Below are 22,805 nucleotides of genomic sequence, written 5' to 3' on the forward strand. Positions count from 1 at the left end.
TTAGTATTCCTAAATTGTAATCCTACTAGACTCCTAGTTTCCTCTCTCAACAGGATTTATCCTTTTTACTTTTTACAATTGGGTTGTAGATTAAGAATTTGATTTGACTTAATTTTTTTTTCTCCAATTGTAACGTTCGTGTGCAATTGCTGGAGGGTGTTAGGATAAATTTAAGAGTATTTCCTAAATCTATCTATCTAGAAGGGTTTACTTAGCCATATCTATCTACAAGTAGTGTCTATTTAAAGATAATATTTATTAATATTATATTTAGTTTAGGATATTTTTTCCTAGTTCGACCTCAATTAGGTTTTATACAATGAACTATAAATACACCTTTGGTATTATTAATAATACGAACCTTTCCCTTGTATCTATTCGGTGAGTTTGAAGGATGGCAGATTTTGGTGATCTTCCAAAAGATATGATTAGAAAAATCTTAAGTGAGCATATTGATAATCTAGAAGATTTAGAAAGTTTTGGAATGGTTTGCAATTCATGGAGATCTGAAAAGAAAGATGTTAACTATATGAATTTGAAAAACACCCAATTTCCATGGTTGATGTTAGCTGATTCACCCACAAATTCATATCGGCGATTTTACAGCATGAGGAAAGACATGGTTCGTAAGATTAATCTACCTCGATTCGACGACGATGACCACCGAAGGTATTTTAGTTCAAAGGGATGGTTGATTGGTGTGAGTAGAAAACAAGCACTTATCTGTTTTTTTGATCCTTTTACTGGTAGTGTGATCAAACCACCAAGTCATCCACTAGTCGAGTTTTTAGACGGAGATACATGGGATGATGAAGATTTTATAATCCAGTTTTCGAAATTTGTATTCTCGACTAGGCCAAAGACAGGTGATGATTTTGAGGTTGCCATGGTGTTTCACTCAGCTAAACATATCGTTTTTTGGAGACCTGTGCAACAAGGGTGGATAGAATCTAATGTTAGGTTGTTTCAGATAGACGATGTGTGTTTTTTTAGGGGAGAATTTTATTCCATTGATCATTATAGTCAAGTGATAGCCTATGGGAGCGAAATACCAAAGAAACCAAGAATCGTTACAAATTTAAAATCTCAAGGTCTTATACCTTATCTACCTTATAAATTTTACATAGTGGTATTAGAAACGACACAGACACTATTGGTGATACACAGGTTGGTGCATCTTAAGCGCCGCAAGGATATTAACAAGTATTGGAATACTTTATCTTTTCAGTTATTTGAGTTGGATGTTGACACAGGCAAAGCTAGACAAGTTAAGAATATTGGTAATCGGGCTTTATTCGTTGGTTACAACTCTACCTTTTTTGTAGAGGCATCATCAGCATCAGATAAACGTGGTTGTAGACCTAATTGTATTTATTTCACAGACGACAACATGGAATATTGGCTTTCCTCCTTCGAAGGAGGAGGAATGGATATGGGCATATTTAGTTTGGATCAAAGAAAAGTGGTTGCTCCAGATTATCAAGGCCCTCCTCAGTTTAGTCAGGAAACTCCACCTATATGGTTGGAGCTCCCTCAATCTTAGAACTATAAATTATAATAACAATACGTTTTTATTAGGAAGATGTTCTTTTTTAATTAATGCATCTACATTATGTTGTTGTCCCAGTGTTCTATTAAATCTTTGTTCTATTAAATCTTTACTTAAGTGGTGTATTCAATCACAATTGGATGTTGTATTTTTATTTCCCGGTTAATGCTTAGTTTCGGTTTTTTAAGTTCAATAATGGGGTTGAATGTAATTTATTCCTCTGGACTTTATAGTACATCATCTCTGGTATATAAATGGGGCCAAAAGAAAGAAAACAGAAATAAATGCCTTACCTTTTGCTTTTGCACAAAATATATACTAAGAAGGTGTTTGGTATGAAAACTTTTGATATAGGAAATGGATTCAAATAAGCGTTTCCATTTCTAATTGTTTGGTATGAGTGTTAAGTAACAAATACCGTTTTCGGAGGGAAACATAATCCCCTCATTTGTTACCCTTATCAAACTAGTTGAAACAAATCACGTTTCCCTCCTCAATCATAAATCTCTCAATTGTTTCTATTCCACTAGGATACCAAACAACTATTAAAGGTAACGATTATTATTTCCATTTCTCCTCCTTATCAAAATCCTTTCCATTCCGTTTCCATTAATCTTACCAAACACCCCCTAAAGTGGTTGGCATTTTGGCAATAACAAATAGGTTTTTGCCAAATATTGATTTTTTATTTAATGGTTGATATTAGTCAAATTCTACCTTTTAGAGTTCTTTTAGAACTCTAGATGATCCAAACACTATGTAATCCCTAAGGCCTACATATAACATTTTTCCAAAATTATTGCAACGCTTTTTTTTTTAGTAGTTCTTTAATTATCTAATACTTCTAGAAATTTTAAAAAAATGGGAACACTCATGGCATGTTCTCTTCGGCATAAAACAGTTGAATTGAACTGAATTGAACTGAATTGAACTGAATTGAACTTAACTAAACTGAACTGAATTGAACTGAACTGAAATGAATACTGATATGTGAGAGTACAAGTATTGTCGAGAGCTGAACTAAACTGAACTTAATTGATCTGAACTGAATTGAACGGAACTGAACTAAACTAAAAATAAGATGGGGAGAACAAGGAGAATATTTATAGTACACCTGGGTGTACCATGCTCATGGTACACCCAAGACTATTTTCTCCAAATGAGAAAAATGAGTGAATGAGCAAAATGAACAAATGAGCAAACGAACAAATATTTCTACTCATTTAAGAAAATGAGCAAACACTTTTATTACCAAATGAGCAAAATGAGCAAATGAGTAAATGAGCAAAATGCCCATATGAGCAAATTTGGTGTCAAATGAGCACCTAAAGTTCTAATTTATTACAAAAATACCCCTGGGTGTACCATGCTCATGGTACACCCGGGTGTACCATGAGTGAACTCGAGAACAAGCCCTCACACTCAATAATTCATCTCTCCTTATTTTTACATAAATATTAACATGTTGTCCCATTTTCAACTCCTTATATGAGTATACGTACTTTTGTGTTTTTTTTTTTTTTTTTTTTTGACATCACATAAACTTGCATTAATAAAATTGAATTACAACCTAGAAAACATACTAACCAAACATAAGAAAATCATCTTGAACAGGATTAGAAACTAAAACAGGATTAGTTACTAAAACAGGGGGGGAAGGGGCACAACATTTCTTCCGACAAGGATAGCAGACGTCCTCAGTAAAGCAGGATGGACTTCGCTTGAGTCCAATGCGCACCCTGCAAAACAAAGGGTTAGAAAAAGAGGTACTTCGACGCTTTACCGTATTATGTTGGTTTTTGATACTGGAGTGCACACGAGAGGAGATTTTCATCTTGCTGGTAGACTGATTGTTGACCCATGAAGTAGACTTTGCCGGCGAACAAAAGGAGTTGCTTGGAGGTACTAACAAAGAGACGCACGACGACATTTCGGAATCCATACTGGTAGCCGCTACATCGGGACCGAAATTTGGAGTTTGTTTACACTGCTCGTACCCTTCCACAGGGGAGTGTCTCATCTCCATGGGTGTATGGTAAGCTATAGTCGTGCTGCAATCCATCTTCTGTGATGGATTTAAAGTTCGGATGCTGATGATTTGGTTTTGGGAAGAGCAATGGTAATGCAAGGTTCTCCCCGCTGACATCACCCTATACATTGAGGGGGTGATATGCAGATAGGTGTCCTGCGCTTTCCGATTTGAAAATCGGAATTGGGACCCTGTAGATTTCGTATTTTTCCCAGAAGTAGACTCCGGGACTGAATTAGAAACTTTAATGTCGTGATCTGCTCCAACGACATTCATGGTCACCTTCTCTGAGAAGGTTTGATTCTTTTCCTCTTTTGTAGTGGTGGTACCCTGGTAGGATTTCCTTTCTCCTACCTTTCTCCTTTTCTCCTCCTTCCCAAGGAATGAAGATGAACTCAATACTTCATCCGTACCGACAGTTTGATCATTAAAATCAACAAAAGTTGAAGACATTCCTAACGTGGACAATACTTCATTAAATTTTTGTTGAAATTCTCCATTGTTTGGGTGGATTTTAAGAGCTTGAGTAAGATCTAGTAACGCTATGTCGGGTTGGCTAAGTTCCAAAGCTGCAACAGCTCGCCTAAAAAAAGCTTTGGCATTGGTAGCGTCATACATTAAAACAAGAGAGCATAACTCACCCACTTTCTGAAAGTAAAACACGCAGCCAAATTCAGATTGATAGATAAAGCTAGACTTAAAAACACAGACTTTTCCTCCTCATTATTAACGTCCGCAAAATACAAGAACTTGATGGCTTGAATATAGTGTGCAATGGTTGACCTAATATCATTGTTTCTGTAAAAGGTATTACCCTCAGCTTTCAAACTTCGAGCATAATCGAAGATACCAAATGGGTTAATAAGAAAATCAAGCCTCTGAACCCAATTAGTGGAAGAACAGTCAAGTTCATCAAAGTGATAAAGGCACAAATCCCCCTTTAACTCATCCATACTGTTCAAGAATTCTAAGATAACTAGATAACTTTAAAAGAATAACACAAAAAACCAGTAGAAGATAAAGAGGCACCAACAACAGCCTAAACTATACGTACTTTTGTGTTAAAGCCTTGGTAAGTGTTCTATTAATTTTGAAGTACAGGAAGTAGTAGACGGTAGTTGTTTGTTGTAAGATGTTTATTGTAGAGGTTAGCATTTGGAGAAATAATTGGTATAGTAAAAAATATACGATTTTTTAACTATAATAATACAAATTTTGGCCCTTCTCTCGCAGTAATACAAACTTTTGATTATTTTTTAATAATATAAAGTTTCTATCAAAATTCCTCCAGTATGTCAAGTTGACTTGTAACCTGTAAAACATGTCAAAAAAATTACAAAAGATCTGTCTTCTTTCTCCCTCCTCCCCCAACCCCTTTCCTCATCCCCCAACCCCCCACCCACTTGAATCACCTCAATTTATTACCTCCTACAGTAAGTTAATAACTGGTATTGCCCTACTGGAGGAATTTTAATCAAAAGTTTGTATTATTAAAAAATAATTAAAACTTTGTATAATTGCGAGAGAACGGGCAAAAGTTTGTATTATTCTTGTTAAAAAATCCAAAATATATATTAAAGGAAAAGAGGAAACTTCTCTCTGCTCCAAAAAGTCAAAAACTAGCTATGCTATCTCCATTCAAGAAGAAACACCTCCTTTATGAAGAATAAACCTCCTCCACAAAGAAACAACATTTTCATAAAGATTAAACCTCCATGAAAATATCATCTTCTAGTAAAAAATACCAATTTCTTAATCCATGACTTAACTTGTATCAAAATATATAATCCTTCTTATACCAAAAGCCATATATTTTCATTTTCAATCAAGACATGTCACTTAAATAAATTGATGAGTCAAAGATAATAAATTAAATAATTATTTTTCTTTATACTTATCCCAAGTATAAAGGCTTAATTTATATGCATAATAATACATTTCATAAATCAATATCCAAGTATAAGATTTCTCCTCCCATATATATATACAAATTTTATCATATGACCATATGTTACTAAATTTGATATATAAACACTTATACTTTTGATTTATCATGAGACCATATCTCAAAAATTATTGTGAAAGTAAACATCACAATAAACATACTATCTTTACCAAGAAAATTACTCCTAATAATCTTAGATTATTATCATTATTGAACAAAACCATATATCATAGAACATTGTTAACAAATGCACATAGTTCTATTAAACCATAAAACCACATCAATAATTAAATTGACCATCATTCATATGACATGAATACGTAGAACAAAAATAATTATGAATAGACATGCATTTTACCTTTAACAAATACTAATCATAGTACGTAGAAGAAACCATATCCAACTCTTGGAAATTCAAGACCCATCCTTGAGAGGTGAAAACATATCCAAAAGAAATCTATACTAATATATTAAAAGGCGTGCGTAAACCAGGAACGGTGTCACGTGGCGCTCTCCCTATGAAGTTGTAGTTCATGTAATCCATGTACAATGAAAAAAATTAGAAATTGCATAGTATAGGTTTTGATCCCGTGACCTCAAGCTCATGTACTAAACTTTTAACCACTAGACCAAGTTGTATTTAGTGATATCATATCAAAGTACAATATTAATAAATGAAATTTTTCTTACCCGGGGGCATAGCCCGGGCCTAATAACTAGTTTAAACTAATAGAAGGCGTTCCTAAGAACGTATATGTGCCACGTGTCACTATTCCTCATCTATATATATATCTAAAGTAAAATCCTTGAGGCCACGTGTCGTTCTGTTAGCAATTTCAATCCCACGTGGCATGACGTGGCATGCTCCGTTGATCAGTATTCCTCGAAGCTCAATGAGAGTGTCCACGTGTCACACGAATCAAAGCATATATAATTGACGTCAATTAAGGATTTTAATTGATATGTGATCTACATAATTAAGGAAACGTTTATTCCCATAATTTTGTTTAAATTTGGCCGAAAAAGTTGAGATTCACTCCATAAGGAAATAAGCAATTACAATCTTCAATAATGTACAAGTTGATCATCTAAATCAAAATCATTCATAATTTGAATGACGTAATTTTAGGGATTGATTCAATCAAGCTTTAATATGGAAATTCGTGATTTAATGATATTTTATAAATTTTTAAAAAAAAAAACGAGTAAAAAAACAACCTTTATTTTTCACTATAAATACCCTACTCATATTTGCATTGCACTACAACATCAAAATTCATAACCCTAAACACGTTTCCATACATCATTTGAGAAAAAAAAAATTATGTCAATCATCATTCACGGTTTGCAACAACATCCAATTTTCTGTAGAAGGTGAATTCGTCACAACATCAAATGAGAATATCAATTCGTTATTCATGGCTTGCATGAATGAAATAGTGTATCATATCTCACGTGGTTGCTTAACATTTTTGCATGGGATTGCATTACATTTTTTTTGTAACAATGTTTAACATTATTTGTCATTTTATTTTTGTCGTGATTGTAACACAATTTGTCATTAGTTTCTTCTATATCATTATTTTTTTTGTAACAATGTTTGGAGTTGAAGGGATGAACCAAAGAAAAAATTATTAAAAAAACGTTAGTACTCATCCTAATGACTTCCTAACCAAATTAAACATTTCCTTACTTTTGCATTACTAGCAATCAAATTCATAACACGCTTTTATACCATCTTCAATCATCAGGCAAATTCCAATATATCTCTAATCAATAGCACTTATCCAAATCATCCCACTAATCTAATTCAAAGTCCAAATCATCTAGAGTTTGATAATAGAATTTTCTAATCTTACTTTTCACTTATGGAAAAAAACAAAGTCGTTATATTAAACTAAATATAATGATACCTACAATCAATCAAGAATTTACAATATGGGTTTTTTCAGAGAGATAACCAGAAGTGGAACCAATTCTCAGAAGTAACCACTCACGGTAGTTCAAAACTGGAAGCATCTAATAGACCCACTTTCTGACGACACTAAACCTCTAGCTAGAAACACTTGAAAAGTTGATCAAAATGCATATTCTCAACTCCGAACCACTACTTTCATATACAGTTGATCTATAGTCCCAATATAGCAACCCCTGGGGCTGCGAGCACCTTCAACTTTTGGGGGGTCTTCAAATTTGCAGAAGCCTAGGTTGTGCTATTGGGAATGGTGGCAGAGGACTTTGAGTTAGCAAGATAGTATTGGACAGTGGTTGTCAGAGGGTTGTAGAAGCTTCAAAGAAAAGAGAACATGCTTGAAATACTTTTGTTTGATCTTAAAGAATACTTCTCATTTTGCTATGGTTTTCTGGGTCTTCTGTTGGAGGGACAGGATTGAGTTGATGAATGGCTCATTGTTGCCATGCAAGACAGATAGAAGAATTTCTGTAAATAATTTTTTGTTCGCTGTTACTTCTTTGTTGTCTTTGAATTTGCAACCTGTCAACTAAAACTTGCCTTTTCAAATTTTTTATGAATAAGGGTCTGTTCTCTTCGGCATAAAACAGATGAACTGAACTGATTGGAGCTGAACTGAAGAGAGCTGAACTGAAGAGAGCTGAACTGAACTTAACTGAACTGAATTGAATTGAATTGAATTAAATTTAATGTAATAAATATATAAATAATATTTAAACAATAATAATATGAATATTAAATAATAATTAATTATAATAATAAGTAATAATAATGATAATAATAATAATAATAATAATAATAATAATAGTATTTTGGATATTTTTAAATGATAGTTATAAATAAATAATATTAATAATAATAAATTAATAATAATAATAATAATTAATAATAATTATTATTTTATATTATTTGTATTAATATATTAATACTTGATGATGATTATATAATAACAATAATATCTAAGAAGTAAATTAATAGTACTATTTTAATAATTAGATTTAATAATATAATAATATTTAGTAATTAAAAATAATGATTGGATAATTGGACCGCGAAAATTGCATCATAAACCGTTTTGACGCGATTTGATTGGTTTATGGGCTAAAAAACGTGGGTTATTTGCGCTTTGACCTAAACCATGTTCCTCCTAATAATAATACTAATAATAATATTTAATAGTAATGATATAAAAATAAATAATAATAATAATAATAATAATAAGAGTAATTAGTAAAATAAATTATACCGACATAATAATAATATTTAACAAAATGGTTATAAAAGAACGGAGCTGAACTAAACTGAAATGAACTGAAGAGAGCTGAACTCAACCGAACTGAAGAGAGCTGAACTGAACTGAACTGAAAATAAGCTGGGGAGAACAGACCCTAAGTCATATCTTTGGTTAAAATATACATTTTAACAAGTTTTAAAAGATAAATAATTATAATTGCACGTTTTCGACCATTTACTATATGTAAGTAAATAGGGTATATTGTAGCCCATGAATCGTTTTTTGTTTTAAATAATATGCATAGGCAACTACATGTCCTTGATTTGCTCTAATATTAAGGAAATTGCACTAATTATGGATTGTATCTCAAAGCACACGCTTAACAATATACATGTATAAATAGAGTCAATTGAAGTCCAAGATTTATAGAACAAAATCTTCTCATTTGGCAATCACGAAACTAAATGATTAGTGCACAAAAAAAAAAGTTTGTGTTCTCTGGTGAGATAATGATGTTGATATTTAATTTTTTATTAATGCTTTTAGGTACAATATTTTACTCATATGAAGATAAAAAATGATACTACAAGTTTTGAAAAAGCATCAAATCAAGACTATTTAGTTACAACCTATTTACTGGGCCTAATATCTCTATGCAGTGAAGATGGTGAATTCTAAAAAACTTGGTTTAAAAATGATACCACAAATACACTAATTAAGATGCTATTGGAAAGGAATGTAGAATGTCGGAAGAAAATTCGCTATAATTTTTCGACTATATGGATAGAAAATAAAATTACTATACAATCAGATTTATTTTTATGCGATAACAAGATAAAATGTGAGGCCAAAAGGAACCTTTGGGAAGGTTATTATGATTACTATATGAAGTTTTAGATAAACCTAGCATAGTATGTAAATGCTTGCAAATGTAATCAAGAACTTATGTTCTTTTTATCATTTATGTCATAATTATAATTAGATGTTTATTTTGTAATAAATTTCATTAATATATTGTTTAAGTGTTGCCTCCGTATTGTCTCATCGATATATAGACAATTGTTTTTTAAATGTAATTTTTTTTAATTTCGTACTACATCCATCAGATATATTTAGTTATCATGTAGATGACAACAATAATGTAATTTTCATTAAATTATATGAAGTAGTAAAAAAGGTTTACTTTTTGGAGAAAATAATTATTTGCTTGGTAAACAAATATTTTTTGAACTCAAGCATTAAAATAGTTTAAAAAAGAGTTGATTAGTAGGTGATTTTTGTATTTTTCAAAATAAGTAAATGTAAAAAAATGTCAACTAAAACTTGCCTTTTCAAATTTATTTTGAATAAGTCATATCTTTGGTTAAAATATACATTTTAAGAAGTTTTAAAAAGTAAATAATTATAATTGCACATTTTTAAAATTTAGCATATATTAGGATCTATTTTATTTAGGAAAATGAACATTCACAAAATAAATCTTATGAAAATGAATTTATTGTACAAAAATCATGTAATATAGGTACGTTTAGTAATATATACTTCATAAAAAGCAACATATATATAATGTATTCTTGATGCCTAAATTTATTGTACTTATAAATAAGTTATTTACACAACTTATATGATTTGAAATTTTATAAAGCCAAATAGTCTAAACTAATTCTTCTATGAAGCCTCAAATATATCAAATATATGTATAATAGAAGTCTTCCCAAAGAAATTGTCGTTGATATTATTTCACGTGTTGGAGCTTATTCTATCAACGATTTATTCAGGTGCAAACTAAGGTACGATACATGTTCAACAAATTATTCATATGTTTTCAAATTATTTATAAATAACGTCTATACACAATCATTCTTTTAATATAGTTACAAGACACTCAATATTATTTGTGAGGATGACAAAGTTCTACAAAAATTATCAATAGAAAGCTTACTAAGCGTATCGTGGGATTACATTGATAAGATGATTTTTTATTTACACGATGTTTAGAGTGCAACAACCTTGAGGCTATTGTTCGAGTTAGAATGATAACTTTTTTACAATAATTTCTACATAATATTTATAAATTGATAGGCCTTGAAATACACATTATAAAACTATGATATTTGATGTTTTTGCATGTCTATTTTACATTGTTTTATTCATATATTTATATGTTTTTTATAGGTATACTTTTTTTACTTATATTAGATAACTTATTTTAAATTTCATTATAATTGATCACATTTGTAAATATAATAGATTATTGTGTTAACATTTCCTTTATCTACTCATAATTTTGAAAATCGTGATTTTTGGTTGAAATGGATGTTAATAATGACTATTGAAATTTATTAAATTTGTACGCAACCATTAAATAAAGTATGTATTTAATTTTATTTTTTTTGAATTATAATATCGCTATGTCTAAAACAAAATCCTTGAAGCCGCATGGTATGAAGTTAGAGAATTTTCCAATGAAGCTAAAAAATTGAGTTATCAAACAAAATGGTAGATATCACTTGGTGAAGGAACACAAAAGATTATGAAGATGATTTTAGTCAAAAAAACAAAAAATATCAAAGGAAAGTTCAGTTGATAACATCATAACATTATGGTTCAGATTTAAGGGTTATTCTTTAGATCTCAATGGGAAGAAAAATAGGTAACTATTTGATAACTTAAATAAAGTTTGTAGATGATTAGGAGATTTCATTTATGCAATTATGATATATTAAAGAAGGAAGAAAGTTAGGAAACTCTTTATATCTCAATAAATATATGTTAAGATTATAATATAATTAAAATTAGTTTCATCATAAGTGGAGCATAATCACCTATAACTAATGCATAACCAAGATCGAACTAGATCTATTCTATCACATAAAATTTTCAAATGTAAAGAAATGGTTGGTTATTTTATTGAAACACTTATCGAATCGTATTAATCATACTAGTATAAGTTTAAATATTGACAAATCCAAACTTGGCGTGTTAAATTTCTTTAACACCTATATATTCAGATCATGATTTTTATAGTGGAACTAAATAAATGTCTATAATACCCCTTTGTTCTAGAGATAGGCGATAGGTGAATGTCAAGTATAAATTGAAGTCAATATTTTTGTTCAATTTGAAGTTAATTGTATGATTAGTGGGGTGGCTATGGGAATAAAATTAAATGGATGAGGATGGTTTATATTTAAGGTTGGTTTACATTGAGTAGGGCAAAACAATATGAAAAATATAAAATGCTAAATTCTGATTTTACTAAGTTGCATAATAGAGGTGTGGTTTAATTTAGTGTGCATTTAGGTCGAGTAGGACCACTTTCTATTAGTAAGTTATGATAATTATGGTAATCATAATTCTTTATGTTATTCGCTTATAATTTTTTAAAGAAAAATCATAATTTTATTTGAGTAAAATTAATGAATTTAAAATAACATGGATTATATAAATAATGACATCAACGTGATGTATTTATCTCATGCCGTTTGATTTTTTTTTAAAATTTTTTTTTAAATTTTTTTATTTTTATTATTATTATTATTATTATTATTATTATTATTATTATTATTATTATTATTATTATTATTATTATTATTATTATTATTATTATTATTATTATTATTATTATTATTATTATTTTATTATTATATTATTATTATTTATTATATTATTATTATTATTATTTTATTATTATTATTATTATTTTATTATTATTTATTATTATTATTTTATTATTATTATATTATTATTATTATTATTATTATTATTATTATTATTATTATTATATATTATTATTATTATTATTATTATTATATTATTATTATTATTATTATTATTATTATTATTATTATATTGATCTCATTATTACCGATTTAGGATAAAGAGTAATTATTCTATTACAAGAATAAGTAATTTTCAACTGATCAAACAGCCCGGCTCGGCTCGAATCTTGGCGGTTTGGCATAATTTTTTGGTCCGTGGCGGACCCAATTTTTTTTTTGCTTTGAACAAGCAAAACATGACTTTTCGGTCTGATTTTGGTCTGGCTCCTTAAAGTAATTGATAACAATGTCAGACAAATAACATAAGTAGACCAATTCAGCCTCATTTCAAAGCTTCTACGATGATCAAGAGGTTATATATATGACTTGTTAGGAAATATTTTGATTCACTAAGCTGTTACGTCATATATAATCATGATTCAACTGGATTTCTGTATCAAAATTGTTGGCAAAACTAAACGTCTCACGCATGACCTTGTATGTGTTACCATACTTGACACGCTCATCCAGAGTCCAGAGGAGTGGAAAATGACAAATTATATATGAAATTAACCAACAAAAAACTTTAGTGAGAAAAAGAAAGAGAGAATCCTTTTGTTAGAAGTTTGTAGGTTTGAATGAATGAATACAAGTTAGTGAACTTAGGCCTCGTTTGGTTCACATGGGAAGTAATTTCCCATGGGAATTTACATTTCATGGGAAATTTTTTCCCATGTTAATTTCCTAGGAATTAGACAAAATTGTTTGGTTCCACTAGAAAATTGCATTTCCTAGGAAATTTACAGGGGGGGCTTGGTGAGTGATTTCCCATGTTTCATGGGAAATTCTATTTCCCTTGAATTTGTATTTCCTATGTTTCTCTCATTTCCCTCCAACCAAACACAACACCCATAATGTATTTCCTAGGAATTTGTATTTCCAAGGGAAATAGCTTCCAACCAAACAACACCTTAGAAGAATATATTGATCTCATTATTACAGATCATTAGGATAAACAAGAGTAACTATTCTATTACAAGAATATGTAATTTTAAAGCTGATCAAATCAGCCTGGCTCGGCCGAATTTGGGCGGGTTGGGCATAATTTTCTGGTCCGTGGTCGACCTGATTTTTTTTTCTTTGAACAAGCAAAACATGACTTTTCGGTCTAATTTTTGGTTCGGCTCCTTAAAATCCGTTTTTTTAACCCAGACTAACGGGTTTTGGCACAAAAATTCGGCCTAATCATGATCAAATCGATCCCGACTTCTTTATTTGTGCTTTTTTGCTGGGTTCATACTGGCAACTTTTGGATTTACCATTGCAGAGCTCAATGTAGTTCATGTTATCAATGAGCCAACAGCTGCTGCTATGGCTTATGGAATTAACCTTGAACCAAAGAGTAAAAGCAAAATTGAAACAACGAAGAAGTCTTAATCTTTGACTTGGGGGGTGGGACTATTGATGTTTCCTTGGTTTCCATTGAAGGGGGCGAATTCAGGGTGAAAGCAAGTAAGTGGGGACACCCACCTTGGTGGAAGGGGACTTCGATAACAGATTGGTTGGCCATTTTGTCGACGGGGTTAAGAGGAAGCATAAGAAAGATATCAGTAATGATCAAAGAGCTCTTGCAAAATTAAAGGTTGCTTCGGAAAGAGCTAAAAGGGTCCTGTCAATGAACTTCCAAATTATCTTGTTGGGAATTAAAATTCTACTGAAATTTAATTTTGATGATATTGGAAAAAGACAATTGCTTACCATTTGAAATTTTTAGGAATTGTTCCAAGTTGTTTGGGTAAATTGCACTTTATCTCGTTGGCATTCACAAAAAAAAATTAATTGTTCAAGGAAATTAAAGAGTTTATAATGAAAAATGTTTGAGGTGTTTAAAGTGTGGTTTGAAATAAGTTAGTTGAAGTTACTTAGGAACGGCCCTGAAATTTGGAGACTATAATAGTAAATTGACTTAGACATTAATAAAAGGAAAAATTGTCAAGAATAAAATATGTTCTAGAGAACAATTTAATGAGTTTTAGAATACACACCTGTTAAAACTGAACAAAATTATAGGGGTTGTTCAGGTCATAAGTAAAAAAAACTTGTTAAAAGCTAATTCATGTACAAGCTTTACTTGCTACTAGAATAAATGAAGGTTGACTTGTTAAAAGTGGCCAACGCAAAGGTTGACTTATTCTTGACAATTTTTCCTTAATAAAACTACTCTAGACCCTATCAAAATATTAACATGATAAAAAAATCTCAAAAACTTGTAAACCTTTTGTATTGATACAAGAATCGACTAAGAAAAAAAAAAACTAGTTTGAGAACAAAGAGGAGGAGGTCTGCAGTCTTCAACTTCTTTTAGCACGCTTAGCAGGCTTAGCACGATTCTGCAAGCAGAGAAATCACGAGGTTTATTAGCACCAGGGAAATTTTTTTAAAAAAAGGAAAATAAACAGAACAAACCCACATGGTTTTAATAGCACCAGGGAAATTTTTTTTAAAAAAAGGAAAATAAACAGAACAAACCCACATGGTTTTAATAGCACCAGGGAAATTTTTTTTTAAAAAAAGGAAAATAAACAGAACAAACCCACATGGTTTTAATAGCACCAGGGGAAAAAAAATAAAAGCTCACTGTCTTGCTTGTCAAAACAAAAAATATGCATACTCAGTGGAAAATTACTTAATTACAATAATTATGTTTTAGGGTGGTTGAAGTACCTGATTTCGTTTCCAGTTCATTTTCTCAGCATGATCACTTGAATGCGAGAATCGGCCACCATGTATGCCCCTGCCAGCCCTTTTATCACCTGTCTTATAAATCTGGCTTGGTGGAGTAGCCACCCCCCGCATCCTCTTTGGCTGAGGCTGAGGCTGAGGCTGTACAAAGCATCCCCCTTCAGACATTGGAATGTATCCCCCCTCCTCATTACCATGCTCCAAATCAGATCCAAAGGATCCCCCCTCATTCAGTGGAATGTATCCCCACTCCTCATTCACTGGAATCTCTTCAAGCCGTGCCGAGGAAGAATCCTCTTCACGGCGTGCCGAGGTCTCATTCACTAGAATGTCTTCACGGCGTGCCGAGGAAGAATCCTCGGCATACCCAATAGGGGTTGCTTCAACCCAGTCCTTGATATTATGCTCATAGTGTTTTTTGAAGTTGAGCTCAAATTTCCCTTTGTTCTGCTTGAAGACGATGGGATGGAGACTAGATCCGACACCGCTCAAGTCAATGTCTTGTAATGCCTCAAATTGTTTTGCTACATTATGTGGAAAATGATACTCCACATAGTTGTAGCAAAACATTGGGGCAACAACTGTGCGGTGCCGGGTTTGATCGAGTAAGTGGGATGGTAACAAAGAGGGGTGGTGGGGATGCCATGTAATAAGGGGAGTGTCCTGATTTTTTTTTGCTTTGAACAAGCAAAACATGACTTTTCGGTCTAATTTTTGGTTCGGCTCCTTAAAATCCGTTTTTTTAACCCAGACTAACGGGTTTTGGCACAAAAATTCGGCCTAATCATGATCACCTCTAATGAATTGCATATAATTAAGGAGGTTTCAGGGCCATCTCGTACAATTTAGGGACCCTGTGTTAAATTAAATTATGAGAACCCAAAAAGTTAACAAAATACGTCATTATATAATTATCAAAGTAACATTTCATACATCAGATAAAAGTTATTTTCTTCCAAATAAAATTCAACATATACAACATATTCATAATTAAGATCTACTATATTTTGAGCAAATATTTTTAAGCATCATCTCACATTCTCACTTTTGCAAAAGATGAATAAAGCATGCGAGACTTGGTAAAATTATATTGTGTATGTCTTAATTTATCCCTTTCATACTTATTTTTTATTAAGAAAAATGTATAGATTAAACAGAATGACATTAATGTAGGAGGAAAAAGAAACAAATTTATTACACCGATGTCGGTTGCCACGTTATTAAGACCACGATCGAACAAGAAAAAGCAAGCAACACGTGGAACAAAAGAAGGGCAAACAATTAAAGCAGCCCTCGCAACTTTCCAAAAAGATTCAACTCATATGTTTTTTGAAAATTGCATGTTGTTTCATACATGGTTAAAGTAAATATTTATTAGGAATTGACAAATCTGTAATTAATTTTTGCTAGAATTTCAACTACAAAAAGTGTTAAAGGATGGTGAAAAGAATGGTCATTTTCATGGAGGTATATGTTATCCTTTTTTATTTGGTAAATAAGGGTTGAATTATTCTTCATTAAGAATTCTTTATAATCATCTTCTTTCTTTCACAATACAATAGATCCATCTCTTTCACTTATTTTCTATTTTTTATTATATATATGGCTATTACTAAACATCTACAACAACAAGCTTGCATTATCAAATACACTCGATTTTTTATTGTACATACATTTATCTCATAACGTGTACCAACAGCAATGACTGCATTTGAGAGATGACCAGCAAGGCAAAGCATCACAGCAGAGGCAACTGAAAGCTTAACAAAGGCCCACTGTAATACCCCCAAGTTCTAATTTTATTTAATTGATAACTAATCTTAGTTAATAAACTAAAAGTGAACCAATCTTAGTAAATAAAAATTAGTAAGTTAATTTCTAAGATATTTTGTTTAGTAATTTTTGGTTAATGAGGTTCATAAATTAAAATTCTAAAGTCTCTAGTCAACCTTGTAAGTAATTTGGAAATTGAATATAATACATAAGGTGAGTAATAAAATTAGCAAAAGAAACTCCAACTCAATGAGCCCAATTCCAACCAAACATCAGTAAATAAGAAATAAAAGAAAAAGAGGAAAATCATCTTCCTCCTTTGTCAATGGCGTGTAAGACTACAACTCTCAAGCCATGGAATTTCTCTTCTTCCCTTGTTTTACAAAACCAGCAAACATTTTATAATTATACTTTTTCCCTCACAAACTCATTAAACCCACTGAAATTCACTCAAAAACAATGGTTAAGCTTCTTGTTTTCTTGAAAAACCATGGATGCTCAAGGTTTGGTGAATTTTTAATTTCTGAAATTCATCTTGTGAGATAGCAATTCCTCTATAAATAGGGAGATTGAGTTTGAAATTTTCCTCACAAATCAACAACAATTCATAAAATTAAATCAACTAAAAGAAAGTGAAAACGGAATTTCAATTCCTCTGTTCTTCTGTTTCGGCCACCACCAGCACCCACCGTCGCCCCTCCTCTCTCGCTGCATCTTCGTCTCCTTCGACCCCCCCCTGCACACTCGTCTCTCTCTCTCTCCTCCGTGACACCGCCGCACCACCGCGCACCACCCCCTTACCTTTCCGCCTGTCACTGTTGCCTCGCCTTTCTGTCGCCCTTCGCCGCCGTACACCGACGCCCCTCGCCGGACCTCCTGCCGCGACGCCAAACCCCCATTTCTCCCCCTGCGTGTGTGTTCTGTTTTAGGTGAGTTTATTGCTTTACTTTCTTCTGTAAATGTTAACTTTGTCAAAGAGGAATGAATTCCTAGAAACTAAATGAAAATAGGTACTACCATCTAAGCTAAGTAAGTCACCTAATAAATTCTGGTTATTACCTAAGTTTAGCAAATGTTTTAGTAAAATAAAATTTATGATATCAAGCTTTAGATTATACAAGTTATAACATGTTTAATATACCTTTCTAATCTGATTTAAAAGTTATACCACCTTATAATCTTAGAAACTAGCCCATTTGACTAAGTATAATTGTTGGCTCTAAGCTAATCATATGACTAAATGATGAACCACACCTTTATTAATGCCGACGAATTTTCGACAAATAAGTATATAAAGGAATCTATAATTAAATTCTAAAACTTATAACATAATAATATGACTAATTGAAGGATAATACTTTTAATTCGATTTTTAAGTAATATCTATAGAAATAAGTATAAAGGTTTGGATAAACTATTATAACTTCAGTTTATTACGTAATCACTAAATAAGCTAGATTTTCAAACTTATATAAACAATATTATAACATAAGAATCATACTTAAAGAGCACTTATATCAATGTTTTCTATTAATTTCTAACTTACAAAATACCCGTTTTGAAACTTAAAAGAACTCGTTCCTCGGAGCTCAGTAAGGACGATATCAAGGACGTAAGAAGAGGATTATTATTATTATTATTCTGCAATCAAGGTAACAACTACTGCTAGTACCCGCAATTCCTTTGAAATGCGTTTTTATAATATGCTACTGAGATGATGATTTATGAACATGTACTTTTTTTGAGTTGCGGGAATATTATTACATGTTTTGGTTACGTATCCTGAGATTTGTATGATTGAAAGATACTGAGTTACAGAAGCATACTGATCACTGAAATGATATTGTTTATGAAATATTAATGGAAGTACTGAGTTACTGTAATACACTGGTCACTGTTAAAATAAAAGAAACGTAACATGATAAAGAAAAGTGAAAGAACTGGTTGGTTGTACCTACTGACTGACTGAAGGTCGTGCACGTACCGTACTGTTTACTGGGGCACTAGCCCGCTACTGTTTACTGGGGCACTGGCCCACTACTGTTACTGGTGTAGGGTAATGCCCGGGGCCAAGGTCCTTGCACAGTGGTGCATACACATACTGGGAGACGTCCCAGCACTGACTGATGTACATCAACCAGAGTAAAAACTGATGAAATGGAATCATGGAATATTAAAGTGAATTGAATGAATATTGTTTTCGTAAATGTTTGAATTATTCTTTCTCCCTGTTTTGTAAATAAAATGAGTTGAAATGAGTTTATGTTGCTAGGGTAGTTTGTTACTGAGCCTCGACTCATAACGTTTTGTATTTATGTTTTAGGTACTGCTGGGGACGATGGTACTGCGTAGTGGCAAGGATTACCACCTTATTAAATCATCTAGTAATAGTGCTACTAACTTGTAAGGTTAACTTAACTAGAATGTAAGACCATATACTTTAATATAAATTATCATTGTCATGTCATGTAACGTTAACGTTGTTTACTTTATTATATCATAAGATGTTTAAGTTATCACTATTATCTCATAATGTTTAAATATGTTATATGATTGTAGCCTTGCACCTTCCTAACCGAAGGTGCGGCAGTAATGCCTCGACTAAATAGGTATTCCGCTGCTAATTAGATTATCTTAAATAGTGAATTAGTAGTCGGGGCGTTACACCCACATATCCTTAAAAGCAAGCCAACCACAGTGGTGGAGGTGGAGGACAACTCTCGCGGTGCAAAATGCTCGTCGAGGTGGGCATCGAGTTCCGATGCCCACCTGAATTTGCTTTTGCAAATCTTGCATTGATATTTCCAGTGTTTGTGTTTATGATTATGAGAATTAATATCTTTTTCCCTATCATATTTGTGGTCGCAAGAAACACAGTCAAAAGTCGTACAAATGAAGAATTTCAGAAAAGAAGAAACGAAAAAAGAAACACCAACAGTAGCAGAACAACCACAAACATTGACAGAAATTCAAGAATTTTTCATAATACACCAAAAAAACATCAAGAATCATGATTCTATCCAAGAACTACCACAAAAATTGACAAGAAATTCAAACTAAACTAAAAAAAACAATGCATCAGTAGAACAGAAGAGAAGAGAGAAAGAACAATCGATTTTTAGCAATAATCTCAAAATTTATAAGAAAAAATTTTCATTATAACATCAAGAATCATGATTCTATCTAAGAACTATTATTATTATTATTATTATTATTATTATTATTATTATTATTATTATTATTATTATTATTATTATTATTATTATTATTATTATTATTATTATTATTATTATTATTATTATTATTATTATTATTATTATTATTATTATTATTATTATTATTATTATTATATTATTATCATTATTATTATCATTATTATTATCATTATTATTATCATTATTATTATTATTATTATTATTATTATTATTATTATTATTATCATTATTATTATCATTATTATATTATTATTATTATTATTATTATTATTATTATTATTATTATTATTATTATTATTATTATTATTATATTATTATTATTATTATTATTATTATTATTATTATTATTATTATTATTATTATTATTATTATATTATTATTATTATTATTATTATTATTATTATTATTATTATTATTATTATTATTATTATTATTATTATTATTATTATTATTATTATTATTATATTGATCTCATTATTACCGATCATTAGGATAAACAAGAGTAATTATTCTATTACAAGAATAAGTAATTTTCAAACTGATCAAATCAGCCCGGCTCGGCTCGAATCTTGGCGGGTTTGGCATAATTTTTTGGTCCGTGGCCGGACCCAATTTTTTTTTGCTTTGAACAAGCAAAACATGACTTTTCGGTCTGATTTTGGTCCGGCTCCTTAAAGTAATTGATAACAATGTCAGACAAATAACATAAGTAGACAATTCAGCCTCATTTCAAAGCTTCTACGATGATCAAAGAGGTTATATATATGACTTGTTAGGAAATATTTGATTCCACTAAGCTGTTACGTCATATATATCATGATTCAACTGGATTTCTGTATCAAAATTGTTGGCAAAACTAAACGTCTCACGCATGACCTTGTATGTGTTACCATACTTGACACGCTCATCCAGAGTCCAGAGGAGTGGAAAATGACAAATTATATATGAAATTAACCAACAAAAAACTTTAGTGAGAAAAAAAAAAGAGAATCCTTTTGTTAGAAGTTTGTAGGTTTGAATGAATGAATACAAGTTAGTGAACTTAGAAGAATATATTGATCTCATTATTACAGATCATTAGGATAAACAAGAGTAACTATTCTATTACAAGAATATGTAATTTTAAAGCTGATCAAATCAGCCTGGCTCGGCCCGAATTTGGGCGGGTTGGGCATAATTTTTTGGTCCGTGGTCGGACCTGATTTTTTTTTGCTTTGAACAAGCAAAACATGACTTTTCGGTCTAATTTTTGGTTCGGCTCCTTAAAATCCCTTTTTTTAACCCAGACTAACGGGTTTTGGCACAAAAAATCGGCCTAATCATGATCACCTCTAATGAATTGCATATAATTAAGGAGGTTTCAGGGCCATCTCGTACAATTTAGGGACCCTGTGTTAGATTAAATTATGAGAACCCAAAAAGTTAACAAAATACGTCATTATATAATTATCAAAGTAACATTTCATACATCAGATAAAAGTTATTTTCTTCCAAATAAAATTCAACATATACAACATATTCATAATTAAGATCTACTATATTTTGAGCAAATATTTTAAGCATCATCTCACATTCTCACTTTTGCAAAAGATGAACAATCGGAGCCAAATCTGCAACCTTCTTGCTAGAATAAGATTGAGATTATTAAGAAGGAGAGAGAAACTTTTGAGTTGGTCACATAAGGAAAGTTGAAGGCCGCTGAAGAAGGTAGAAATAAACTATAAACCTTACTCGGGAGTTGTAATCGATAAGCTTGAAAATTTTTGGAGAATAAGAAATGCCATGATTGATTAATGTGGGTTTTGGAAATTGGAAGAGAGACGCGTGAAGCCGTGAATCATTAACTAGTGTTAGTTTTTCTTTTATTTTGGGTAAACAACATATATAGTCGGGCCCTTGTATTTTAGGGCCCTGTGCAGTTGCTCACCCTGCACAGGGCCTTAGCCGGGCCTGAGAAGTTATTAGGAGTAGTTATTACAAGTTAGCAGCTATGAGCATGAGTCAACATCTATATACTTATATTATACGGTTTTTTCACCGAGTACGCTCGAGTTTTTTTAAAAAAAAACACGATGTGTCCCTCAACTTTTCAAAATACATGAGGTACCCTTATATTTCCTAACAATAAACCCAAATATCATTAGTGACTAACGACATAAATCCTAATTAAGCATTAACCCTAACCCTTACCCCTAACCCTAACCTCGAAATCATAAACATAACACTAACCCCCACACCTACCCTGCAGCCCCCCTCCCCCCACCACCACGTCGAACTCCCCCTCTCCCACAACCTTGTTGAATTCCCCCTCCCCTAACCCTCGTTGAATTCCGCACCCCTCCCCTAACCGTTGCTGAATTAGTGGTCAGGGTTTGAGGTTAGAGGTTAGGGTTAGGTTAGAAGTTAGAAGTTTAAGGTTAGCGTTAGTCGGGAGCTAGGAGTCAGGTTTTAAGGTTTAGTTAGGTTAATTAGGGATTAATTAGGATTAAGACTAACGGAGTTAACCGTCGTTAGTCATTAAGGACATTTGAGTGTATTATTATGAAACTTAGGGGTACTCTGTGTATTTTGAAAAGTTGGGGGTT

At 31.5% G+C, this 22,805-nt stretch overlaps 1 protein-coding gene and 1 long non-coding RNA gene across 2 annotated transcripts; both read left to right on the top strand.

The window, feature by feature from the left end:
* Window positions 1–394: 394 nt before the first annotated feature.
* LOC104888574 (uncharacterized) lies at window positions 395–1,543 on the top strand. Its single transcript, XM_010673597.1, has one exon. It carries the CDS (start codon window positions 395–397, stop codon window positions 1,541–1,543), a length of 1,149 nt encoding a protein of 382 aa, XP_010671899.1.
* Window positions 1,544–17,378: 15,835 nt separating this feature from the next.
* Window positions 17,379–19,530, top strand: LOC130590877 (uncharacterized). Its single transcript, XR_008968628.1, has 3 exons — window positions 17,379–17,934; window positions 18,578–18,657; window positions 19,329–19,530. It is a non-coding gene; the product is annotated as an uncharacterized LOC130590877 (long non-coding RNA).
* Window positions 19,531–22,805: the final 3,275 nt, after the last annotated feature.

Source organism: Beta vulgaris, chromosome 3, assembly GCF_026745355.1.
Source record: "Beta vulgaris subsp. vulgaris cultivar EL10 chromosome 3, EL10.2, whole genome shotgun sequence".
Taxonomy (NCBI): domain Eukaryota; kingdom Viridiplantae; phylum Streptophyta; class Magnoliopsida; order Caryophyllales; family Amaranthaceae; genus Beta; species Beta vulgaris.

Bases quoted from the DNA above. Each gene is read 5' to 3' on its own strand.
- LOC104888574 (XM_010673597.1), top strand. From the start codon at position 395: ATGGCAGATTTTGGTGATCTTCCAAAAGATATGATTAGAAAAATCTTA.